The sequence below is a fragment of the Mauremys mutica genome, chromosome 3 (assembly GCF_020497125.1).
Source record: "Mauremys mutica isolate MM-2020 ecotype Southern chromosome 3, ASM2049712v1, whole genome shotgun sequence".
In the NCBI taxonomy this organism is placed as follows: Eukaryota; Metazoa; Chordata; order Testudines; family Geoemydidae; genus Mauremys; species Mauremys mutica.
In genome coordinates this window covers 140,772,164-140,799,125 of record NC_059074.1, presented here as the reverse complement: position 1 = coordinate 140,799,125, position 26,962 = coordinate 140,772,164, and the positions used below count along the sequence as shown (strand labels likewise).

At 41.8% G+C, this 26,962-nt stretch overlaps 1 protein-coding gene across 6 annotated transcripts in view; it reads right to left on the bottom strand.

Annotated features, from left to right (window-relative positions):
• KIF26B (kinesin family member 26B) overlaps positions 1–26,962 on the bottom strand; it is a 417,971-nt gene that overhangs the window by 153,047 nt on the left and 237,962 nt on the right. For all 6 annotated transcript variants that reach the window (XM_045010461.1, XM_045010455.1, XM_045010458.1 and 3 more), the window contains one exon: positions 6,773–6,956. In XM_045010461.1, the coding sequence (XP_044866396.1) occupies positions 6,773–6,956 (184 nt within the window). The remainder of the gene's footprint in view (positions 1–6,772; positions 6,957–26,962) is intronic.

The following is a 26,962-nucleotide window of genomic DNA, read 5'->3' as shown; positions in this document are numbered from 1 at the left end:
TTTAGATCTCATTTGTCAAGTAACAGTTAACGTTCTTCTCTCTGTACTCCCGCGGATGAAGGTTTCCAAAGGAAAGAGAAACCCTTCCCCTGCTTCACTTTAAAAAACTTCAAAATGGGTGTCAATGAAGGGAGCTACTGTACATATTTCAGAAGTTGCATCTGGTTTTCTGCTGACCTTAACACCGGATTTTCATAAACACCCACTCAATGCACACAGGGATGTTGCCAACAAATTCCTCACATCCACAAATCCGCTAGTCAAAATACAAACACTTCTACTCTAAGATTTTTTTGCCAATGTTTTGTGGGTTTAATCAAGACAGATTGTTTTCTTCCTTTCAATCCAGCTTTCTGCCTTTGCTTTCCAATGAAGTGCTAAAGAGGAGTTAGGGAGTTAAAAGAGGTCGTGAAACAACTGTTGGAAACACTTTCTGACAAGGATTATTCAAATAACCTATGATCTGTACAACTATAGCTTATGTAAATACAAGCAAGTATTGTAACACCCATGTTGTGCAATATAAACCAGTTATATTGCTCTCTAAAATAACAGAACGCCACTAGCCATCAGCTACAGCCCCCAACTAAAACCTCTCCAGCGCATCATCAAAGATCTACAACCTATCCTTAAAGATGATCCCTCACTCTCGCAGACCTTGGGAGACAGGCCAGTCGTCGCTTATAGACAGCCTCCCAACCTGAAGCAAATACTCACCAGCAACCACACACCATACAACATAAACACTAACCCAGGAACCTATCCTTGCAACAAAGCCCGATGCCAGCTCTGTCCACATATCTATTCAAGTGACACCATCCTAGGACCTAATCACATCAGCCATGCCATCAGGGGCTCGTTCACCTGCACATCTACCAATGTGATATATGCCATCATGTGCCAGCAATGCCCCTCTGCCATGTACATTGGCCAAACCAGACAGTCTCTATGCAAAAGAATAAATGGACACAAATCTGACACCAGGAATCATAACATTCAAAAACCAGTGGGAGAACACTTCAACCTCTCTAACCACTCAGTGACAGACTTGAAGGTGGCAATTTTGCAACAAAAAAACTTCAAAAACAGACTCCAAAGAGAGACTGCTGAACTCGAATTAATATGCAAATTAGATACAATTAAGTTAGGCTTAAACAGAGACTGGGAATGGTTGGGTCATTACACTAATTGAATCTATTTCCCTATGTTAAGTTCTCCTCACACCTTCTATTATCACTTCAAAAGTTTTTTTTTCTCCTGCTGATGATAGCTCATCTCAATTGATTAGACTCCTCTTGTTGGTATGCATACTTCCACCTTTTCATGTTCTCTGTATGTATAAATATCTCCTGTCTGTGTGTTCCATTCTATGCATCCGAAGAAGTGAGCTGTAGCTCACGAAAGCTCATGCTGAAATAAATTTGTTAGTCTCTAAGGTGCCACAAGTACTCCTGTTCTTTTTATTGTTCTCTATGTCTGGGAAATGACTGGGATGATCACAGAGGCTTGAGGGAGTTGGGTGCCAAACTCCCACTGACTTTCAGTAGGAGTCAGATGCCCAACTCTTAGGGACTTATGAAAATCCAGCCTATATCTTTTCATGGGTGTTGGAAGGGAGGTGCCTTAGGGTCTGGTGAAATCTTAATATGGGTTTCTGGTTTGAGGGTTGTGTTTGTTTGGAAGGCCAGTCTCTGCTGTTATGGGATATTCCATGAATGGCAAATTCCATGAATTGTATGGCAAATTTTGGATTTTTTTAAACCAAATAATAGTGTTTTTAAATAATGCGAAGTACTTAGAGACTGGGACAGGCACCAAAGAAATTAAAAGCAATTAATAAATATATCTCTAATCATGGCACAGACAATGGAAAATGGACAGAATCAGGAGCAATTGCCACTCCTATTAATCTATTAAGCTATTAATCTGCCTATTAGTGTTCTGTCAGTCAGAATGTTTTTAGGCTTATGTATTACAAAGTGTATTCAGCTTCTCCCAGTGTGCTAAAATTCACCCCTATGCAGAGCACCCACATTAGAGTAATGCATCACTGAAGTCCTACTTAATCCGTATGGGAGCCATCTGTCCAGGGCTCAATTTCACAGTCAGGGCATTACTATTTTATTTTCAGCTTAAAAAAACCCAATCCTTTTATCACAATACAGTATATGAGCAAACAACCATTTGGTCTCTGCTCTTGACACAAAGGTCACCTTTCAGTGGCAGAATTTCGTAAGGCTACTTGCAGAAAAACAACAACAGAAACCACATCAGGCCATGAAAAACCAAGTGCTGCATGCAGGTAGTACATTTGCTAGGGCTGGTTGAAATTTTTCCATTGAAACAATTTTTCAATGGAAAATTGGATTTTTGACAAAATGAAATTTCTCACGAAGTGTCTGCTCTGCAGAAAATTTCAAGTTTGCATTGAAAATCTGGAAGCTGAAAGTTTACAGGTTTTGGCCCAAACCCCAAAACATCTGATTTTTAAATTTTAAACAAAAAGCTGAAGTGTTCCATTCGGAGGAAGAAATATTTTTCCAACCAGCTCTAACATTTACCACAATATTCTAATGCTGAGTGAAATCCTGGTATTGTTTGTCAGTCATACAGAGAGCACCTTTCTGCTCCTCTGCTCAGTTCTCTGACTGAAAAAGACTAACATACAATATATATTGCTGAGATAAAAGTACAAAAGAATTTAGAGATGTCATGTGCAAACAGCGAGTATAACTACAGTCCATACGTATATCTAAATCCAACCAAACCAATCTGCCACCCAGATGTGAACAAGAGTACAGAATATGACAATGACTCAGAGATGGGGGCAAAGGAGAAGCAAGTGTAGTGGCTCCAGCTGTTGCATTCTATGGAAGGGGATCATTCATGCCCAAAAGACAACTCAATCTATTTTTGTAAAACTGTGGGGATCCCACACAAACCATCTGGTTACTAGCCAGCTACTGTCACTATTACATGGAAGCTGAAGCACCTGTGGGCTAGATATGGATGGATGTGTGTGTTCCATTGCTAATTTATTTGCAGTACAGGCCACGTATCTCTTTCTTTAATTAGAATTTGTTGGAAATGAATCCAACAGAGGAGGGTCACAGAACAATCAAGACATCTATTTTTCCTTCTCATATCTTCCTGATTATGGGTCTTATCCTTCACTGTTTTGCTCCAGTTTGACACTGGTGAGATTCTACTGAAATAAATGGAAGTACACCCATTCAAAAACCAGAGATAATCAGTGCTGAAACAGGCCCTGTATTTTATCTTCCTCCTCCTCTGGGGTTGAATGTTAACGAGAAGACAATGCTTGTTCCAAATTCCAGTCAGTTACAGTAAGTTTTATGGATGGTCTTGGGTGTGGAAAGTTGTTAAGCACCTGACCTCAACTTTACTTTTTAAGTCTATAAACGCAGCAAAGAGTCTTGTGGCACCTTATAGACTAACAGACGTTAGGGAGCATGAGCTTTCGTGGGTGAATACCCACTTCGTCGGATGCATGCACCCACCCACGAAAGCTCATGCTCCCTAACGTCTGTTAGTCTATAAGGTGCCACAAGACTCTTTGCTGCTTTTACAGATCCAGACTAACACGGCTACCGCTCTGATACTTTTTAAGTCTAAAACATCAGTCAATCTATATTCTTATTCTATACCTACCACCTTTGTATCTGAGCTGGTAAGTAACCTTAATACCTCTGAATATTTTGCTGATGGCTAAAACCTGGCTTGTATCACAACTAAATATCAAATAGTCAGACATTTCAGTCCTCACCCACAATTAATCAGAGCTTTGCTATACTGGTCATTTTTTGCTATACTGGCCTCCTATTATTCCAGAACAAAGCAGCCACAATCCCAACCCCAACAAAGTAAAGTCTTGAATTTCCTAAACCTAACTCCACATCCTTCACATTGAGCTACACTTTAACTTCCATATAAATGCACATATTTGAAAGGAAATGTGGGGGAAATTAACAGAGCTTCTTGAACAGCCATATAGGAAATGTCTATCTTTGAAGCAGGGCACTGCCAAACTAAGTATGTAAATAATAATTAATGTCTCAGTGATCCAATAGGTTGAACATTTCCATCACTAGATCCGAGGTCTCCACAGTCTGACTGGCAAACTACATTCTCCATCTGCAATTATCCATTTATTATGCCTCACACCTATCCCTGACATATTAAAATGCAAATTATGCTACAGAGGAAAATTGATGGGAACAATTTGATGAACGTATATGAGCTTTAGGTGATAATTATAAGGTGACTCATAGGAGAAAGAAGAGGACAGAAATGGAATTGAAGGCTAGACATTTTTTGGTATGGAACTATTTCAGAATTAACTGTTTTCACTTGTTTTGATTATATGAATTAAATCTAATTTGTGACAATGACTTTCTTTGAAGAAGCACAATCAAATCATTTAAAAAGCCCTCATTTATGACTCTTTGTATAGGTTCTTTCCTAAATACATCAGTTACTTCTGGATGACAAAAAATTCATTTAGAAAGAAATATTCTCTTGTGTACCTTGGATGGGGCACGCCCTCATCCCAATCAGGAGAAGGCTAACAAGCTCCTCTGGGTTCAACTGGTACTGAACAGGCACAACTGCAGAGCCTGCTCCACTTGGAGGAAGCAAGCTTAAAAGGGAGAACTTGTTACTGGAACGGGTGGAAACCAGGAGGAAAGTGACTGTGCCTCAGAGTTAGTGGATTCTTACAACAGGGTTGCTGGGAGGAAGACAGCATGTAAACCTCCATCTCCCACAAGGACTCACCAGATCAGGTATAAGCCCACCACTGAAAACAGGGATAAAAGATATGGCTAAATCCTGGATGAGGGTTTAGCCATACCTTACCACCATAACTAAGACAGAACCCTATAGATTCTCTAAAAGGAAAACTCAGAGACTGAACATTCCCCAGGTCCCACCATACCTGTGAATCCTGAAAGACTAGAGTAAGGTTCCCAAGGGGGACAGGATTTTGGAAGGGAAAGAGACTCTGAAAAGGCCCAGACAATCACAGTATCATAAAATGAAGATTAGAATCCAAATTATCCTGGGTGTTATTCCGTTTATTACGGTGGAGAGAGTGGAGTTACACTCAGAGAAAATGGGGTTGTACGTGAGAGAGTTAGGTTGGATAGCAGAGTGGGTTAATACAATGCCCTTCTACTCCCACAGACAGTTCCTTACTTGGGTTCCAAATGTAAATGGCTTTGGAGGACAGGCTAATCTTGGCTCTGTTTGTGGATATAAAAAAACTACCATACAGCTGGAATGCCATGCTCAATGGAGGCCCAGAGATAGAAAAGCAGGAGTGTGGCAGGGCAGAACTGAAGCATATTGGCAGAGCTGTATGTGTATATTTGCATAGCCCTTTCCATATTATGGACAGAAACCTGATGACTTTAATTGGATTTTTTTTCCTGAGTAAGGGCAACAAGACTTGTCTGAATAAAGACTGCACAATTAGGCCCAATGTTGCTTTTGGTCCCTTGCTTCCATGAGCACATCCCTCACTATTTGTAAACGCAAACTTTATTCTTATCCAGCCAGAATTCACCTTGATTCTGGAAATGTAAGAGCCCTGGGAGGACTCTTTGCAGTGGAAATCATTTAAAGATTGCAATACTCAAAACAGGACTGTTCAAATCTTGTACCTGGTTGTCATACTAAATGCTTGAAACAACTAATAGTTAGGCCCAATCCTGCAGCTCCCACTGAAGTAATGGTACCAGTATCAGGCCCACACAGTACTTCTCATCCAAACCAGGAGGGAAAAAAAAATCCTGTGAGCCCTCTAAGATGGACATAAGCCATCCATGAAAATAACAGATGTGGTTCTGTGAAAAATCGTGTTAATGCCTGACTCTTTCCCTTAGTGATCAAGGGCAGCAATGGAAATCGTGAGGCACATTCTGGGTACAGTATGTCCAGATTGAACATTACCATTTCTCTCCTAAAAAGGAAAGAGGTTTTCAACAAATTCAGTGTCTTCACTTAGCACTCGATGAATAGAGAAAAGCATAATATACTAAAAACCTGTATAAGAGTCTACCTTTTTAAGCAATCTCCTGTCTTGAGCAACTGTCCCAAAGTATTCCCCAATATAATGGGCCAGACTCACCCCTATAATGGCAAGGTATCTGTACTGGGGGTTAAAGAAAGGATTATCCCTCAGGTAAGGCAAGCAGTTACCTCGTCCCAGGGCTTCAACCATGGAAGGGTACCATAGGTGACCCAACAATGGAGGTTGGTTGGGAGAGAAGATATATCAATGTATCTTCAAGCGGGCCTGGTGCTGCCATCATGTACTTAAGGATCTGTAGCTAATCAGTATATTAAAAGGGTTTTGATGGGGGGTGGGAATCGATTGACAGAAGATAAGACTGAGTTTTAGTGTCAATAGAGAGTCCAACCTACTTCAAGGCCCCAGGTGGAGTTGGGGTTGCAGACAACTCTGTCATTTCACCCCCATTTCATTTACCACAGGAAGGAGTTTGAAACCTGTGTTCTGCCAACAGGACTGAGTCTGGTTCATTGAGCACAAGTTTGCTCCAGCTTTATTAGAAGGTCACCTGCATTAAGCAACCAATTTGTCAGACCTTCGAGTGGATACTGAAGACAAGTTTCAGGGTATAGCAAAGAAGAAAAACCCAACAGGCCTAGTACTCTATTAATGTTTTGCATGGGACATTTTTCTCCTCTCAAAGAAAAACAATTATTTTAGAGAGAGTCTGAGGCCTACCTTGCCCAACCCTGGGGTGTCTTTCACTTTGTTGACTGCCCTCAGCAAACATGGTGGTGCGGGGGGTGGGGAAGTCTGAAGGATACTGCTGAAGTTGGTAGAGAAGAGAGGAGATTCAGACGCAGATGATGTAGATGGCCTATGTTTCTTCTTTTTGGACGACAGATTCAACTTTTGAGCTGCTCTGTAGGGAAAAAAGTTGAGTAAAATAAAAACTCTACAGAAAATAATAAGTTATAACTAATGTATTCACAGCTTCTCATTTACAGAGAATCCCCAATTTTGACCTCATTGACTCCAAAAGTGATTCAGATCCAGACATGCCAAACCCGTGGAAAAAAATGCAGAAATTGGGCTTGTTTTTGGCTTAATTGGCTTGTTGGCTAGGTTTTGGCTAATAGCTTGTTGCTCTTTTTTTTGATCGGCTCCCAGCAAGCAAGGGGAAGGCGGGGAGAGAGTCGGGGTGCACAGGGGCCCACCACAGTCCCAGACTGCACACGGGGGGGGATCTAGTCACATAGAGTGTTGGGGTTCTTAGGGATTGGGTTGTTTTGGCCTTGTTTTGAAATGGGATTAGCTTGATTTTTGGCTTATTGTGAAAGTCGGGGTGCTTATTTACCACATGAAAGTTGGCAACTGTGTTCGGATCTCTTTTACACCAATTTTTCACTGGTATAATTCCACTGATTTCAGTGAAGTTATCCCTGATTTACAGCAGCATGCAATAAGTAGGATCAAAATCAGGCCCCTTTCTCTATACTATCAAAGGGGTAGCCGTGTTAGTCTGGATCTGTAAAAGCAGCAAAGAGTCTTGTGGCACCTTATAAACTAACAGATGTTTTGGAGCAGGAGCTTTCGTGGGTGAATACCCACTTCGTGCATCCGATGAAGTGGGTATTCACCCACGAAAGCTGATGCTCCAAAAATCTGTTAGTCTATAAGGTGCCACAAGACTCTTTGCAGCTTTCTCTATACTGTCCTCCAATTTAGTCTGCAGGAAATCTCCTGGATCTATAATTAAGCTAAGGAGCGATACAGCAATTTATGTTATAAAATTAAGTTCAATCAGTGGAATATTCTGCTATTTCTGTTCACAAAGAATTGTTTGTCACCCATAAGCCTTTGGTTAGAGAATGACTAGTTGTGGAATGGTTGGATGTAAGCAGTCACTATTATGTTAGTTGTTATTAAATGCTCAGGTGAATTAACTGACGTGTAAGAAGCCTTGCACAAGCTATTTTAAAATTCTACCACCTCATAAAAAATAACCAGTCTAACATCTGAACATGTGGTGACCAAAGTTATACCATTTGCAAGGAGGTGGAGAGGGGCACACAAGCTACAGTTGTACTAACAATGTAGTAGTTTAAATAATTTCAACTTTGTTTTAGCAACATAAATTTGGACAAGAATGCTGCTTTTTTTGTCCATAATTGTCCAGCCTTTGAAAAAAGCTAAGCTGTCCTGCATTAAAGTGATAGATTCTTACTCTATTGCAATTAAAAAAATATTTGGTCACATTCTCTTATTTGCACAGATTTCTAATTCTGAGAAAAGATTCAGCATTTAAACTTGATTGATGTTGTTTTGCATACTCTCTCTCACACACACACACACACACACACACACACACACACACACACACTCAATATTGGTATCTCTAGCTAGGCAATCAAGTATATTATAATATTGATGTTATTTTGCTCTGTCTCTCAGTTTCCCTAGTTGTAAAATGGGCATAATTATGGGGCAGACACTTAGCTCGTGTAAATTAGCACAGCTCCACATGATCTGTTCCAAAATATTCCAAGCTGAGATGCATGTATTATTCTGAACTCTAGGGGTCTGATTCTCAATTACACCAACTTCCCTTGATGCTGCATGTTCTAGCAAAAGAAAAGAGCCTTAAAGTAGGTATGAATGTAATTTATGCCCACTTACCTCCCCTTTACCTTGCCAGAGTGTAAATGAGAATCAGAATAAAATCTAAATCCTGTCTGCAGCAAAGAGTCCTGTGGCACCTTATAGACTAACAGACGTATTAGAGCATGAGCTTTCGTGGGTGAATACCTACTTCGTTGGATGCATGTAGTGGAAATTTCCAGGGGCAGGTACCCCTGGAAATTTCCACTACATGCATCTGACGAAGTGGGTATTCACCCACAAAAGCTCATGCTCCAATACGTCTGTTAGTCTATAAGGTGCCACAGGACTCTTTGCTGCTTTTACAGATCCAGACTAACATGGCTACCCCTCTGATACTTAAATCCTGTCTGGCTTTTTTGTTGACCAAAGTTTCATAATTGTCAGATCCATACAAACCATCTAAATCTAAACCTCAGAAACTGATTATATCAATTTACTCCAAAGAATACATACAGTAAAACATGTTTATATATATATTCATCTCAGCTTTGAGTATTTGTGACCACGTCAAGGAATTATTATCCCCATTTTACAGCTGGGGAAATTGAGGCAGAGAGAGAGCTTAAGACCAATGTTGCTGTCACTGATTTTGCCTCATCTGAAATGGCAAAATCAGAAGCCACTTTTGAGAATTCTGGCCTATGTGACAGCCAAGGACACTTAAGTCTGTGGCAGAGTTGGGGGAAGAGGTACATAGGTCACCTGATTCCTGGTTCTGTGCCTTAACCACAAGAACCTTCTGTTGTTCCAGCTCCTTGTCCATCCCCTTCCTCCAGTATCTAACTTTATCACCTAACCTTCCCTTTTATGATCATCTCCTTCTTCTTCCTCAGAGAGAGAAGACAGAAAAAACAACCCTAAAAAGGTTGCCAAAAGAACTGCATCACATTTTGATCTTTTGCTACATCATAGTCTTGGCTTGAATTTCAGATGTGTTCATGAGAGGACTGGTAACACTGGACATGCTGAATCGTAGTTTCCAATGGGTCCCGGCCTAAATACGTTGACATCTTTATTTCAAGCAAAATTTTGTACTGCACATAACTGTAGGGCTGGATAGAAATGTAGCTACACACCCTGAAAAATCCACTGCTGTGTGTATGTCTTTAGGCTCAGCAGTCTATTCGTAAAGACAGGCAACTGCTCTGTATACCTCAGGCCAGATTACACCCTCAATTACACTCATGCAACTGCATTAACTCATGCCTAGGATAAAAGTCAAACTGCTAGTGAGCATATTTCCTCAGAATTGTGTTCTAAGTTGGTTCAGTCATTCTCTCTCTCATGCCACTTTATTCTTCCCCAACACTGTGTTGTTCTCTTTTTCTATACTGATAGTAGTATCTTCTTAAGCTATTTCTTGAGCCAATGACATTTTTCTTTAAAGGAAAAAAAAAAACACTTGTAGGATAACTGGCCTTTTCCAAACTTCAGAACTATATCCTGGTTTGACAGTTATAACCTTTGGGATGGCATTCAAGAAAAACTCTGGATTCTTTTTTGGCCTGCAAGTGGCAAAACGTATTTAACAGAAACACGCTACATCTCACTGCTTTATGTTTTTTTTAACCCCCCCACCCCAGGTTTTGAAAGGTGACCAAGGCGGCAGTAAGGCAGTGGATACCTCCCGAGGCTTCTGAATAAAAAGATATTTTAAACATATTTGAACTGGCTTTCGGCTGCACGATGATGCTAGTTTGCATGACCGATTCATTTATTTGAATGACTTTTGCATGATGGACTTAAAGTGGTCAGTATGGCCAGCTATCAATTGCTTTGGAAACAGCTAGTCCCCAGGCAAAGCTGACGTGGCTGTGTGGGCTAGTGAGGGTGGGTAGAATTGCCTCCGAGTGGTTCCAACTCATTCTTTTCAGGAAAGTATAGTTCGTGGTGTTGCATCGTCAGCTCTGGGGACTCTCTGGAATCCCCTGGAGATTCATTATATTTATTCATGTTGATGCCTGGTGGCTAGGACACTAGACTGAGAATCAGGAGACTTGGATTCTGTTCCAGTTCTGCCGCTGACCTGCTGTGTGACTTGGACAGGTTACTTCACCTTTCTGTGCCTCTGCTTTCCCTCCCACCAATTATCTGTCTGGTCTGTTTAGAAAGTAAGCGCTTTAGCTCTTCTCTTACTATGTGTTTGTTCACTGTCTGATCTCACTCGGAACCTCTACGTACCATGGTAATAATAATGGCAGCGTGGCCCTATAGATCACCAGTAAGCTGACAATATCCAGATCTATATTACCCTGTCATCTGAGCCTAGCGATTCCCACTTTAAACTGTTCCACTGCCTGACCAGGGCCCACTCCTGTAATGGGATACAGAATAGTGTGAACCAATACCTGTGTGTGGTATCGGGGACTTTGTGAAAGCTTGAAGCTCCGTGGTCAAGGATCTCACTGCAGGGCTAGAGTCCAAGATTGTACAAAGGATGTTCGAAAGCTACTCAAAGTTCAGTCCAAATACGATAGAAGGACCACTGGTAGGAAAGGGAAAATGCTTCGAATAGGGTGACCAGATATCCCGTTTTTGTAGGACGGGCCTGTTTTTTGAGACTTTTCTTATATAGGTACCCCCCACCCCTGTCCCGTTTTTTCACAGTTGCTATCTGGTCACCCTAGCTTTGAAGATCTAGCTTATCTGGTGGTTTTGCTCTGTACTGAAGAGGTCTACCTCTAGGCCAGCATTTCTCAAACGCGGCCACCTGGGTCTTTTCTTGCGGCCACAGCATCCTGGGCTGTGATGGGGTGGGAGTTGGGGGCAAAATAGTGGTCCCTCCCCCTCCCACTCCCTGTTGCTCCTGAATGCACCACCTTCGTGTTGATTGCTGGGGCCGCCAGCAGGGGTTGGTTCCTGTCCCCCTCTGAAGACTTCTGGGGCACAATGCTGGAGAAGCAGGCAGCAGGTGAGTTCCCCACCTTCCCAGGGATGGCAGGGCTCCGGCTTTGGGCTTCAGCTCTGGAGTAGTGGGACGGCAGGCTCTGGGTGCGGGGCTTCAGGCTCCAGCCCCCTGCTGCCTCCCCTGCCCCCCACCAATCCCCTCCATTGCCCCTGGCCCCTGCTGCCTCCTCTGGGACTTAATTTGTTCCCAGGCTTGCCAGGGCTAAGTAAGGCTGCTGTGAAAAGTAATACTTGTATGTTTGTTTATATCACTTTTCACAACTGACTTACTAGCTAGCAATAAATAAATTACACTGATTTGGACATGTATATGTGCATATTTATTTGTTTTTTCCTAAAGTTAATTAAGTATTTTAGGAAAAATTGTCAGAGCGGCTCCCTGCAAGAGTTGGTGGCCACACTCTGAGGCCACCAAAATATTTGTCCTGAGAACCCCTGCTCTAGGCAGACTGACAGAGTTCACTACTTTGGGGGTCAGCTTTTACAACAAATTTAACAGAGACGACCATGTTCCTGTGAGAGTCAGGAGTGACTTTTCATCTCCCAAATACTCAGAAGCTGTAACATCTCCTCCTCTCTCATTATAACTGTGTATGTGCAGGGGGATTCTCAAAAGGTATCAGTGGTCATAATTGATATGGACTTTCAAAAAGCCAAAGACCCTCACTGGGGTTTATTAAAGAAACCAAGAAGAAATTGCTTAGAGGTAATTTCTTTGAGTTAGAAGAGCAAAATGCATTGCTCAGAAACTTAAGAGACAGAAATGAAAGAATAGAATTAAAAGCTCAATCTTAACAAGGAAGGAAGTGAATAGTGGGGTGAACCAAAGGCCTGTACTATGAAACCCATTCTTCATGTTTATTAATAGTCAGACTGTAGGAGAACACGAGGTGGCAACATTTGCAAATGACAAAATTAGTTAGGTGAATCAAGCCTAGAGATATTTATGGAAAACTTCAGAAGAACCTAACAAAGCTAGGTAATTGGGCACCAGTAAAAATTCAACATTGACAAGTACAAGTTAATGCACAGTGGAAGGATCAATTTGAACTACTTATACACATTGATAGCTTCTAAATTAACTGCAGCTGCTCACCAAAAAGATCTTAGTATCATTGTGGACAACTCAATAAAAACAACTGCTTGCAATAGTTGAAAAAGCAACCAACATGTACGCAATGACAGGGACAGAGAATAATACAGAAGAAGATGCCGTTGTATACATATTAAGGGCACAAAATCATAGAAATGGAGGGCTGAAAGGGACTTCAAGAGGTCATCTAGTCCAGTCCCATTCACCGAGGCAGGATGAACAATATACTTAGACCATCTCTGACAGATGCTTGTCTACCCTGTTCTAAAAAAAACCCATCCAGTGATGGGGATTCTAGTGTTAGCAATGTTCATTAAAGGAACAGGTCTAATTATTTTCCTTATTTTTCTGTACAAATTCCATTTCAAAATAGCAATACTGTACTTCTAGGTGTGCAAGTAACTCCTCTCCAGGGGAAGGACGAAGTTCACATTCAGGCCCTTGGAGATTAGTACATTTCTCTAGTAGTTAAACTGCTATGCTCTATTCATCCAGAAATGCATTGCCTTCTGCTTGTTACAACTTTATTCGAAAATGGATAACAGTCACAGTTAGAAAAGCAGCACCTATCACAAACACCCTAAATATTTACTCAGTGAAGTTTTAAAAATTAATATTGCAACAAATAAGGAAATTGCTAGCCCCATCTACTGCTGCCAATGTTTGTGCCCAAACAACATTTTCACGGGTAGCAACTAACAGTGGTTGTATCCGTTTCTGAGTGTCCAGCTTGAGACATCTATGTATGGCAGTTCCATGGTGCCAAGTTGGGCACCCAAAATCAGTGGCCACCTTTTTAAAAATCTGGGCTACACTTTTTGCTGCAGCAAAAGCAGAAACTGCGATTGCCACCTATTGGCAGAGATATAATCTGCAAATGAGTCTTGCTAATTGGTGTAATGCCAGATAAAGGTATACTGGAAACCTGCAGTTTGTTTTGATTATTTCCAATTGAAGTGTTGGCAAATATGATCTGCATGCTGTGTGTTATGTTTGGGATACATGCATTCATTTTAAAATGAGTCATCGCAGCATGCGGGTCCAGAAAAAGAAGTGGCTTGAATGAAACTAATAAAGGTAACAGCCAACATAGTGTACAGTAAGATGACAGTCACGCAAACATTATACTTCACATTATTTCCAAAGCTCTGCCTTAGGGCGGGATCATTCTTCTGGCACTGTTACTATTTATTATTACGGTCACATCTCAGAAGCTTCAATCATTGTGGCAGGCACTGTGAGCGGCGGTCCTTGAGATACCTATGCCTCAGCCAGCCTGCTGCCAAATTCAATAGCTCGGCAGGCTAGTGGTTCCGTCCAGTGGCCAATTTTCAGTGGTTTACAAATGGTAGGACAAAATACTGATTTTTGTGAAACCAGCAGGAACACAGGGATAAGTCATGAAAGCAGGACATTCCTGGTATTCAGGAACACAAGGTCACTCTACTTAGAACTTGCTTCTCTTCTGAACGGTCCTCAGGCACTTATCTATATTAGTAATATGCTGGCTCCACATTTTACTAAAAGAAAGATACTATGTTAACACCATCTTCGGAGTTCCTACTATGTTTTTGTGTCTGCCCTTAGTTTTTCTATTTTGACTGTAATGGCCTCAGTGCATAGGCCAGGTCTTCCTTTATGTCTCCTAAAGCTCTGGGGACAGTGTTGGTAATTAACAGAAATCAATCATAGAACTGGAAGGGACCTCGAAAAGTTTTCTAGTCCAGTTCCTTGCACTCATGGAAGGACTAAGTATTCTAGACCAGCATTTCTCAAATGTGGCCACAGCCTCGTGGGCTGTGATGGGGGTGGGGAGGAAGCAGTGGCCCAGTGGCCCCTCTTCCAGGGCCACCAGTGGGGGTTGGGCCCTGCCCCTCTCCAGAGACACAAATGCTGGAGGTGCAGACAGGTGGTGAATTCCCCACTTTCCCTGTGGCGGGGGGCAGGCTTTGGCCACAAAGCTTTGGGCTCTATCCATGCAATAGCAGGCTCTTGTTCCAGGCTCTGGTCCCAGGCTCACCACCCATGCCATCGTCCCTGGGCCCCGCGGCCTCCCTGTCCACCTCCCCATCCAGGGCTTAATTTGAGCCAGAGCTTGCTAGGGCTGAGTAAGTCTGCTGTGAAAAGTGACATTAAGAAACATACAAATCTCTCTTTTCACAGCAGTAGACTTACTATCTAGGAAGTTTTTTTTAAATGAACCAAATAAGCAAAAGAAACAACAAAAAGACAAGAACATGCAAAGCCCCCCATTTGTGTTTCTATTCTGTTTAGGTCCAGTAAAGAATAGAGACCACTGTACATTATTTTTATTACTGAGTCTGAAAAAACCCTACATAAATAAATTACAATGATTTGAACATGTATATCTGCATATTGATTTGTTTTTCCTAAAGTGCATTAAGTATTTTAGGAAAAAATGTCAGTGCAGCCACCAGCAAGAGGTGGTGGCCGCACTCTGAGGCCACCAAAAAATTTGTTGTCAGAACCCCTCTTCTAGACCATTCTGACTGGTGGTGTTGAACCTGCTCTTAAAAATCTCCAGTGACGGAGATTCCACAACCTCCCTAGGCAATTTATTGGCAATATATAATAATATCTTGGCACAAGGAGCTAAATTGTCACTTTACAACCTGTCCCAAGTAAAGAGCTAACATAGGTGCATCGCTCCAACAGCAGATCAGAGCATGAACTGTAACTCACAGAATCTTCTTGTGGGGGAAGAAGTAACTTACTTCACCTCTTTCCATGGAGTAACTTAATTGTTCCATGAGCTTGGCTGGTGAATGGATGAGGGGAAGAGGAGCAGAGTCAGGGCTTCTTCCACTCTAGATCCCTTTCCGACTCCTTCCAGGCAGCAGGAGTACTGGGTGATTAGCCTCTGCTCTCATCATCCCACCTGGAATTACAATCTGAGCACAGCCAGACAGAGAATTGGGGGAGTTTTACACTGCCTCAATTCCCAGTGCAGCCAAAGGAGTGCTGTGACAATCTAGCCCAGTGAGATGAAGAATGGAATAAGAATCATCAGCTGAAAGTTTCCTGAATTTGTAGGTTCCTGTCAGACCCTTAGTGTTTGTGTTTAATTACTGTGCAGTATCTTTAGAATCTGGACACAATTTGTGCTTTCTGCTTGCATTGTAAAAGATGCCATAAACATGTCTCTAATGCCCAGTAAACACCTGGGCCTTATTGTTTCCTTTATATTTATGTATGCAGTCAATTTCATAGCAACAATAAAGCTATCAAGGCTGTACATTTCAGAGCAATCTTTTACTTCTTGGGTGGTTAAATGCACACACGGGCCCCATATAGTGCCTTAATGACTGGACTCCAATACAGCTGGGCTATAATCATCCAGAAATTCACTGTTGTGATTTACTGCTTAATTGTAACAGATAGTAAAATAGGTCCAAATCCTTCAATCCTTGATCAGGGCCTGACCCCAGAAATTCAGAGCCCTCTCTCACACCAGAAAAACTTACTGAAATCAATAGGCTTGATTCCGATTTCATATCGGAGTTACCACTGTGTAAATCCACCGGCTACAATGGAGTTACACCAGCATAAGCAAGATCAGAATCTGGCGAAATGAGACCACTGTCTCCTATACAGGAGTTCAAAGGGTGAGAAACCCAGGGACAGTTTGGGGGATCTCCTGTACATCGAACAGTAGGGATGGGCGCTCCAGATGGAAACTATCTTTAACAGGCTCCTTCCTGGCTACATCAGTCTTGATATGAAGCTGTTGGCATTGGATGTCTCATTCTCTCCATCTCCTCCAGGCAGGTTTGCATATCCCCCACAGCGTGAATGGGAGCATCTGCGACAGGGGCCTGAAGCAGCTTGTGAGACTACGGGGACTAGGCTTCTGTCCACGTTATCCACCCAGTGTTCCTGAGGTTGCTCCTGCATTCAGGACAAGCCACTACTAAGACCTCGGCTGGATGAACAAAAAGGGGTTTATTTGGCTGCCACGCCCTTTAGATGGGGCACAACCTACCACAGTCTTACCCCTCAGCACAAGACAGACACTGTTAACAAACAATAGTCCCTCGTTAGGCCTACCTTTCTCCAGGGAGGCTCTGGCAAGCAGCGGTCTCTCGAGCAGTTTCTGGCTCCAGCCAGGCCTCTCTCACACAGAGCATGAGCTGGAAGTCTGTTCTTTCCTGGTCAGCCCCCCCTCTGAGCTGTGCGCTCTTCCCTTTTAACCCCTCCTTCCATGTCCCACACCTATTGCAAGTGTGGCACGGCAGGGCTCCCTGAGCCCACAACAGCTCATTAACTCTTTCCTGGCCGGTGTGGTGTTTGTACACCCCCATCAATGTGCTCACTTAAATGAGCCTAACTTTAAGAAAGTGATGACCACGTACCATCTAAAAATCACAGGCTCCTTCTAAATGTCTCAAGTAGGACAACCAAATATTGAGGCACTCCAAATCACTAGTTACTTTTAATATTTAGTCTGGTCATCTTTATCCTTCCTGTATGTGCAGAATGACATAGTATTTCTTTGCAGCTGACTAATGTCCCAGCCCCTATCCCTCTAATCTCTTTAAATGCCTTTATTTCGCTTTACAGACAGAATAGTCTCAATGGTCACAGTGCTCTTGATTGTTCTTGTAAAGTTCCAAGGTCTTGAGAGTCAGACACGCGTCACGCTATGCTTGATGCAGGAATCAAACTAAACCATTATGTTTGGATATCATAAAATCAGATGGTTATCATTAGCTTAATATGGGAAGGAAAACAGCTCCATATTTTTGTAAGAAACTTAAATCAAATCAAATGTAAGCATTTATTAATTACTAAGTTGGTTTCTTAGCAATGTATCTTCATGACATTGGGGAAAAAATCTCTCAGCAAAGGGCCTGACGACCCTTAAGGAGCTGAGTGCCCTCGATTTCTATTGAAGTTGAGAGTGCTCAACACCTTGCAGGGCCAGGTGTATAATTACACTAATTACGTCATGCCGAATATTTGGATGTTAGAAGTGAACATCAAGAGAAAATCCTCTTTGCTTCTACCTAGCGCTAGACTATTGCCAGACCCTTCCAGAGCTAGTACTGCCTTTAAAGTAACAGAAAGGCAGTGTGTACTGTTTTACATTTACGCTGTTTCAGTATAAAACAGTAAAGCTGTGCAAAATTGCCAGGCTTGATGATTTAGCTAGAAAGCATTAAGGGCTGGGGGTGACTAGGAGATTGCACTGATGATGTAGTCTTTTGTAGTATCACCACACAGATTTTTCCAAAAGTTGACGTGCACAGATTGACCTCAGATCAATGGAATAAAAAGATCAATTAAGAGAGGAATGGCCATGCTCCTGGTTAGTTAGCCCACTGCTGACCTTAATAAAGAGTCAGTAGTTTACAATTATGGCAGGAAATTCAAGGAAGTTACTATTTCAAGCCTTCCAATGTAAGGACCATTTAAAAGTAGTCCTTAGAGTCATAAACAATTATTTAACTGGAGTTTTCATGGAGTTTATAGGATTCGGGTTCTTTCACTACCTCAGATGCTAAAGTCTGACCACACAGTGCAGCAAGCTAGTTTTGCTTCATCTTGCCCCAGTCATTGCAACACACTCATAACATCAAGAGCAAAAGCAACCAACACACAGAACTACAGCCTATGTATTGCTGTTTTAACATTCGGGCTCGCAGAAGAAATAAGGAGACACTAAACTTTGTATTTTTCATTCTCGTCAATATTTTGAAAGCCAGCAAATAAAAACAAACAGTTGGATATTTCACTGAGGTATATACAATGAAATGCAAAGCAGTAAGGATCACAGCTGATGGGCAACCTCCTATTTTAAGTTACAACGTTAAAGCATCTCCAAGATTTCCTGTACATCTTTGCCTGATCTTTATTTAAACACTGACAACTATGAGGTGACCGTATTTATTTGTGACAGTTTTTTTGGTGATTGGTAGAAACAGGCTCAACTGCACATGGATATTAATAGCCTCACCCTGTTCCAGTTGTTGGGTAATTTGCATGACATAGAGCCAAGCCTGCATACAACCTGCATTTGTTCTCAGTGCTCCAATTCCTTCTAGTTCTAGAGCGTACTTCCAAAGATGATGAACTTGGTTGGCTGATTCTACTGACCACAATGGAAATACATTGAGAAGGCATGTGTGGCACTGGGGAGTCCAAGACAAAAGGCACCTCAGGGCTCAAAAGCATACTGCAGTTTTTGAAAAGTTTCATATTTACTGCTGGTTCACATTACAAATAAATTCTAGTTTGTTAAAGAACAAACCAATTGCAGTTCCATTTTTTTCCAGGGAACAACGTAGTTCTTAAATTGCTCTCAATTTTCATTATTATTTATGATGACAGCGCTGACTAAATTGGGGTTCCATTATGGCAGATACTGTACAGACACACAAAACAATCCCTGTCCCCGGGGAATTGAGGCACAGAGAGATTAAGTGACCTGTACAAGGTCACACGGGAAGCCACATAGCCCAGTAAGCCTAACTTCAGTACCAGGCAAATTGGTTGAAACTATAGTTAAGAACAGAATTATCAGACCTATATGAATACAATTTGTTGGGGAAGAGTCAACACAGCTTTTGTAAAGGGAAATCATGACACCCTCAAAGAATTCTAATAGATTGGTGAGGCAACAAAGCATGTGAACAAGGGTGATCCAGGGGGTATAGTAAACTTGGTCTTTTCTGAAAGCCTTTGACATGTTCCCACACCAAAGGCTCTTAAGCAAAGTGTGCAGTCATGGGATAAGAGGGAACGTCCTCTCATGGATCCGTAACTGGTTAAAAGATAAGAAACAAGGGTAGGAATAAATGGTCAGTTTTCACAATTAAGAGAAGTAATAGCACAGTCTGTCCCAAGACCTCTGCTGTTCAACATATTCATAAATGATCTAGAAAAGAGGGTAAACAGTGAGATGGCAAAATCTGCAGATAATAAAAAATTATTCAAGATAGTTAAGTCCAAAACTGAGTGCAAAGAGTTACAAAGGGGTCTCAGAAAACTGGGTGGCTGGGCAACAAAATGGCAGATGAAATTCAAGGGCTAAGTGCAAAAAAAAATCCCAACTACATATACCATATGATATGATCTAATTTAGCTGTTACCACTCAAGAAAGAGACCTTGAAGTCATCATGGATAGTTCTCTGAAAACATCTGCTCAATGTGCAAAGGCAGACAAAAAAGCTAACAATGTTAGGAACCATTAGAAAAGAGAAAAAAATATAATGCCACTATATAAATCCATGGTACACCTGCTCCTTGAATACTGCCTACAGTTCTGGTTGCCCATCTCAAAAACACATATATTAGAATTGGAAAAGGTACAGAGAAGGACAACAAAAATTATTAGGGTTATGGAACAGCTTCCATATGAGGAGAGATTAAAAAGATTCGGGGACTGTTCAGCTTAGAAAAGAGATGACTAAGGGGACATATGACAGAGGTCTATAGCATCATGACTTTTGTGGAGAAAGTGAACAGGAAATTGTTATATACCCCTTCACAAAACACAAGAATCAGGGATCACCCAATGAAATTAATAGGCAGCAGGTTTAAATGTAAGGAAGTACTTCTTCACAAAATGCGCAGTCAACCTGTCGAATTCATTGCCAGGGAATGTTGTAAAGGCCAAAATATAACAAGGTTCAAAAAAAGAATGAGTAAGTTCATGGAGGATAGGTCCATCAATGGCTATTAGACAAGATGGTCAGGGATACAACCCTATGGTCTGGGTTTCCCTAAACCTTTGATTGCCAGAAGCTGGGTCTTGGCAACAGGAAAAGGAACAGGAAACTTGATAATTTGCCCTGTTCTGTTCATTCCCTCTGAAGCATCTGGCATTGGCCACTGTCAGGAAGACAGGACATTGGGCCGTTGGTCTGACCCAGTATGGTCATTCTTAAGTCTATGGCAGAGATAGGAGTACAATCCAGATCTCCTGGGCCCCAATCCAGTGCTTTAGCCACAACACCGTCCTTCCTCTCTTATGACGACTTGGGAAGCAATTTGACAAGCTGTTGAACACCCTCACCACCCACTGATTTCAGCTGGAATTACAAGTTCTTGGCATTTTGCAGTATCGGGCCCCAGTTCCTTGAGCAGTTGCCCTTAATATTTTACATTCTTTAATTGTGCTGCAAACTACGTTATTTAGAGAAAGATGAGGCTGGAAAGCATTAGCATTGTTAGCGTGTAGTGTTGTCATTAAATAAACCTTTTGTTCTTACTTTTCTATTTTCAGTCAAGTGAAATGAAAAACGACATGAAATTAAACACATCATGCGAAGTAGTAATTCATTGCCTGAAAGCAGTAAACTGTATAGAGGTGCAATTAGATACCAAGAGGCAGAATTTGCAAAGGATGTAAAGCCTTTAATCTGCAGCTTTTCGCTCATTACCTATGGGTCTTTCAGTGAAAATCCAATTAATTTTCAATTCTGGGGACATTTCTCATGGATTTGGGTCTGCTGATTAATTAATCAGAAATTTGACATTTAGTTTTGTTTTCCAAGAAAAGCAATTTAAAAAAATATCAATTTCTTTCTTTTAAAAGATGATATTTACAATAGGTCAAACTACAGACCACAGTGGTGCCTCTAAATAAGGCCCTTTCCTGTTTCAAGAAAGAGAGAGGAAACAACATAAACACTAAGATGGCTTTGCTCTTTCATTTTGCAGATTCCAGAGTGCCCAGTGATTGCCCAGTGATCTTTCTCCCCAATAACACTCACATGCAGGCCATCAGCACGCTCAACCAATGGCTCCCATCCAACAATTAGTAGATGACATCCTCGTTCATATCTCTTATCCATCAGGAGAAAACAGTGCTACCACCCCACTGACCCATGTGTCAATGCCTAAAAGAAATAAGTTCCTGATTCCTGATTGCAGAACAGTTGGCTCTTGTTCAACCCTGCTAGAACAAAGATGATCCTTGAAGAAAGAGAAAAACATTTTGAGGAATTAGCAGAAACCTTGACTGCACCCAATGTTCTCTCAGAGCATCAAGGTAAGTGCAGTCTCAGAAGTCCTTCTGGACTCCCTGTAGCTCCTACACAACCAAACAACAGCCAAAAATCCCTTTTTCCTATTTAAGGTTAGCCAGAGGCCTCCTCTTTCTTTTTAGATGCAAATTTAGCATCAGTAATCTATGGCTTTGTCATCTCCAGGCTAGGCTACTGCAATATGCTCTAACTAGGACTAACCAAGAATGCTCTATGTGGAAAGTTCACCTAGTACAGCATGTCACAGCTCATTTCCAAATCAGCAAAGGCATGCCATCCCCATCATCTGAGCTCTACACTGACTCCTCATACAATTTGATACCTGCTTAAAAATCCTGGTCTCATCTGCGAAGCACTAAATAGGTCAGGAGCCTGTTAGGCTGGGGACCACCTGACCCTCAATTCCCTTTCCAGAATGCCATATTCAATATCAGTGATGCAAACAGCAGCAGCTTGGGCAAAGCTGTCAGGGGCTGAAGGCAGGGTTCTCTTACTTGAAGGCCCTCAGTTGCGGAGCTCCCTAACATCAGGGGTCAGGCTCACCTTGTCGTCTTGCCACAGTCAGACCATAATCATCTGTTTGTGCAGGTCTTCTCCTAATAAGAAAGGCTGCTAAGCAGCTTGAGGACATCTCCTCCATAATTGATATCCCACATCCAAAAAAAGAAACGCATCTAGTTAAGTTAGGGGCTTGCCGACGGTGCTTTTAGTTGAACTGAAATAATGTTTCTACCAGTTCTTGTATTGGGTGCCATCCACAGACAGCTGGGATATGTCAGCATGGCTAAAGGGTGGCTTGTGACCCCATGTAGTTGTCCAATGTTCTCCTGTTTGATGTAGGGATTAAGCTTTCCGGGCACTTGAATTAAGATGCAGGATTGCATGTCAGGTTCTGTTGCCTCTCTTCTCTATTTTAGAGATGAGGCAGCTACAATCTGCTCCTGTTCTGCTTTTCCATATAAAGGGAGCACAACATGTATTCCTCAAACAAATAACTTTTATATCAGAAGAAAGAGAGAGAAACACTCTCTCTCTGGGACTAATTCACCTCTGTATTACTCTCATTTTATGCTAGTTAAACTCCACTAATTTCCATAGCATTACAATGGCAGAAAACTGAAGTAATACCATGATAAATCTGACCCTCCATATGCAAGAGAACACAGTGAGTCACCCTATCATTCTGGCCCTGAAACAAAAAGCAAAACAGCAGCTGCCTCACAACAGACACTCTATATTTAAAGGTGCAGAGCACAGAAAAGAGCATGACAACACATCTTATAATTTCACAGCTAGAAACACCCCAGTTATGTTTTTGCAGACTGGAGGTGAGTTGTGGGCTTCTAGCAAGCTGTCAATCAGCACAAAACTGCGTAAAGGTTAGGCACCCCATTAAGGTCCCTGACCAAAGGGATGAATTACTGTTAAATGCTGCTGTCAAGTGTCATCTAGTAAAAATAGTTAAAAAGCCAATTCTGACTGGGGCCTCTGTGTGTTGCTGCAATACAAATTCAAAATAATTGTAACAAAAACATTTTACTATGTCATAAAATAGTGGCTAAAGCAACATGGAACGCCTTACCCACAGGAAATATGCTAGAATGTTAGCAAATTCCTTATGCCTCGTGTAGTACCTGGCTACATGACACTGGGTGGAGTCCAATGGAAAGTCATCTTTTCATTCATGGTGCTGACATACTCTAAAGGGGGTTGTAAGTCTTATTTCATCCAACCTGTTCTAGAGTTGAGCGAGGAGGTTGTTTATTGAATAAGAACTTCCTCTGCATGACATGGCATGGCATCACAGGATGGATAATGTTACAACCTAGGATGTTATGATTCAAGTATCTCCTGATGCTTTATAAGGTTATCTTTAAAAGTCAATCTGATTTTGTAAAGTTTATGCTACTGTTGACCTTTAGCAAAGACACAGTCCCTGTCTTGCCATTTACAGAAAATGGAGAGTTCCAGTCTTCTTCCAAAGGGAGCCTACACTTTATACTTTTCTCTGTCTCTCTGGGCTGCCTCATTGTTGCACACATGGGACTTCTAATTGATCCTCCTTTGCCATGAATTCCTATCAGTACTGAAGCAGGAATCAGGGCTGAGCTTTCTGAAATACTCATCAAGTTTTTGGGAAGTGTTAGGGAGTACACAGTATTAATGACGTATTAAACCCTGCCCTGAGCAGCGGACATTGAGTAACTGCGCAGCTCCAGGGGAAGTCTGGGGGACAGACTGTGCCGCAAAGTGGCACAATCCCACCCTAAATTCTCTGGTGCATGGGGTGTGCAGTCTGGTCTCCCTGGTAAGACCGGTTAGCTTTGCCAGTTAGTGTAGAAAGTAGGATGGGGATACAGCTCCCTCTCTTTTCTTCTACTCCTCACTCTCACTGAAGTGATGTGCAACTGGGGGTGCATGAAGGGAGCAGTCCCTGCACAAAAAGCACCCCCTTTGCCATCTTCCCAACTCTTTGTCTGCAAGAGGAGTCCTTGTTTTTTGTTTTTTTTTTTACTTTGAAAATCTGGTCACTTGAGGTATAGGCGACAAGTTGATGATTTAAAGTCATATCAGTCTTACATTCTACTATACCTGGCCAGTAAATAAACCTTGGAATTTAGTTTCCCATATTACTAGACTCTGTGAACTGTCCAAACACACTCACCATTTTATTTGGTTTAAACAAGATGGGAAAGAACTGAAACCCTGTTGAGAGGATGCGAGGTAGTTAAGGAGAATGAAACCACCTGTGATCTGGCACATAGTGAGTTGCCTATTGAAATTAAATAACTCTCCAATTTAATCTACAGCAAAACACTCTCCTGATCAGAATGAAAGCTTCATTCCATTTGTAAGGTATTGATCAATTTGTGACTTATCTTAGCAGTCTGGCCTTATCAGTTTAGGCCTTCTGGGCTCTGAGCAGAATGACATCAAACTCCTCAGAGACTATTACAACCTCTTTCTCTCTTCATCCTCTCACCTTGACTCCTGCATTGTACTGCTCAGCGGTTTCACAGATTCCAGTCAGTTCCTTTCTAAACCACTGCTTGTAGATATCAGCATATCTAGACCCTTTCCTTGTTCACTACTAAAAAGCACTCTGTCCCCTCTCTCAGAACACTGCTCTTGGCAGCTAATCATTTTACTTTAATAGGATGCACATTAAGTTTCATAAGGGATTTAACAGGCAACATTCGGGGACTTCCAGAGACAGCCTTATGAAGAATCTCATAGATAACCATTCATGCTTCGGGAATTGCATTTATTTTTGGTCAATCTATCTTCTACTTTGCCCCCTCCCACCACCACCACAAGCTGTGGACAACTTTATAAGACCTGCAAAGAAGCCTTATTCAAACATTCACTTCAAGAATTAATATCAACTCAGCAGGCTGAGAGTTTTAGGAAGAGAATAGTTTAATCGGAGGTAGTTCATAATGCATCCCATGTGTCCCCAAGTTCTCTCTCATTGGACTTCTAGGTATGAGCTTTTCCCTTCTTTCAAGTTCTTAATATGAAAATATGCCTTAATATTCTTTAACCTGTGTATGGCACTTAAGATACTACAATGATAAGTGCAATAGGAATGCCATAAACTGATAGACAGCCTTATATTATGCAGTACAACCATATACTTATTTGGCCTTGTCCACACACAAAAGTTGTACTGCTTTACTATACAAATATGGTTAAAGTGGTACACTCCTCCCCCTACTGGGGAGGCAGTTAAACAGGTACAAAGGTGTTTATACTGGGACAGCTTCTTCCCATATGGGAAAGAGAATAGGCTACACAGGTATAAAGTCCTTATACCAGTACAAACAAAATAGTATAACTGCCTCCTGGTATAACTATTCAGGTTGTAGTTATGTTATACCAGCAAGGTGTGATAATGTAATCCTTACTCTCTCTATTAGTTCTTACTCATTGTACTAAATACGACTACTTGTCTGAGTAACCTTTGTTGAGCCCTTAGGCTAAAGCAGACTAGCGTGGTCTTTTATAGAATTGTTTTCTTTTTCCAGAAATCCACCTCCCAAAATAAAGTTGTTTAAAAATAGCCAGAGTCCATGTTGTGCAGGAGTAGCCAGCATTTTATACCAGCTGGAGCGATACATCAGCTCTGTATGGTTATATTTCACACCTTTGACACTGCGTGGAGACACTCTCTGATCATGTTAAATGCAAATCAATACCGTGAGGTGCAGTTTCAGTCAATCTCACAAGATACAATCTCACTCACCAGCTGACCAATGCTGACCTCAGCTTTATTCATGTCTGAGCTTGCACAAGAAACTCGCAGTGTGAGCCCACTCCTGCAGGGTACTGAGCACCTCCGAGTGCCTTCAGCTCAACGGAAGATAATGGAACTTAAAAATGCTGAGCATCTTGCAGGATGAGGCCCTGCCTGTGCACCTTGCTTCTCTGTGAACCTGATCCTGCAGAGTGCTGACAGCTCAATTGCTATTGAAGTAAGTGGAAGCCAAGAGTGCCAAGTCCCCCCCGCCCCTGAGAAAACACTCAAGACCTCATAGGATCAGGACATAAAAGCCTGCATTTCAGACTCAGTGATTGCATGTGCTATAAGGAGGTTCTTTATAATGATCTACCATGGAGTTCAGAGTCTTATAATGAGAGGAGCGCTAGACGTAGCATGTGCAGCTCTCCCATGCCCCTGTACCTGACGCTGCGAGGAAAGGCAGAATTAGAAGAGCAAAGCTTGTTTTCATGTTATTTTTCCACCAACCCTGAGATCACTGCACAAGTTGCAAGCCAGGCATACTGTATCAGTTGATGTTAATGCAGAGATAAATTGAAGTGTGCAGGGAAAAAAACCCCATACCCTATTTTAAGTAGTCATCTCATATAATAGGCAGCAAGCAAACTTATTCTGAATGCTTGGATAGGTTGTCACATTGCCACGAGAATGGGGAATTTAAATAGGTATGTGTAGCCGTTTGGAGATTACTGTTTTTAATTAGTCTGTAATAAATGTTAGTTACATGAAGTCTTTTCAGGTTGAATTAGCAGGAAAAAAGAGCCAAGGAGATTAAAACTGCAGCGTGTCTAAATCAATCCAAAGCTAAGGGCAAAAATCTGCCCTTACTTACAAAAGCCACGCTGGGGATGGGAAAGATGCTAGGTACTTATTAGTTACGAGAGCCATCATCACCCTGGACTTGGGTGACCAGATAGCAAATGTGAAAAAATCGGGACTGGGGTGGCGGGAGGGATAGTTGCTTACATAA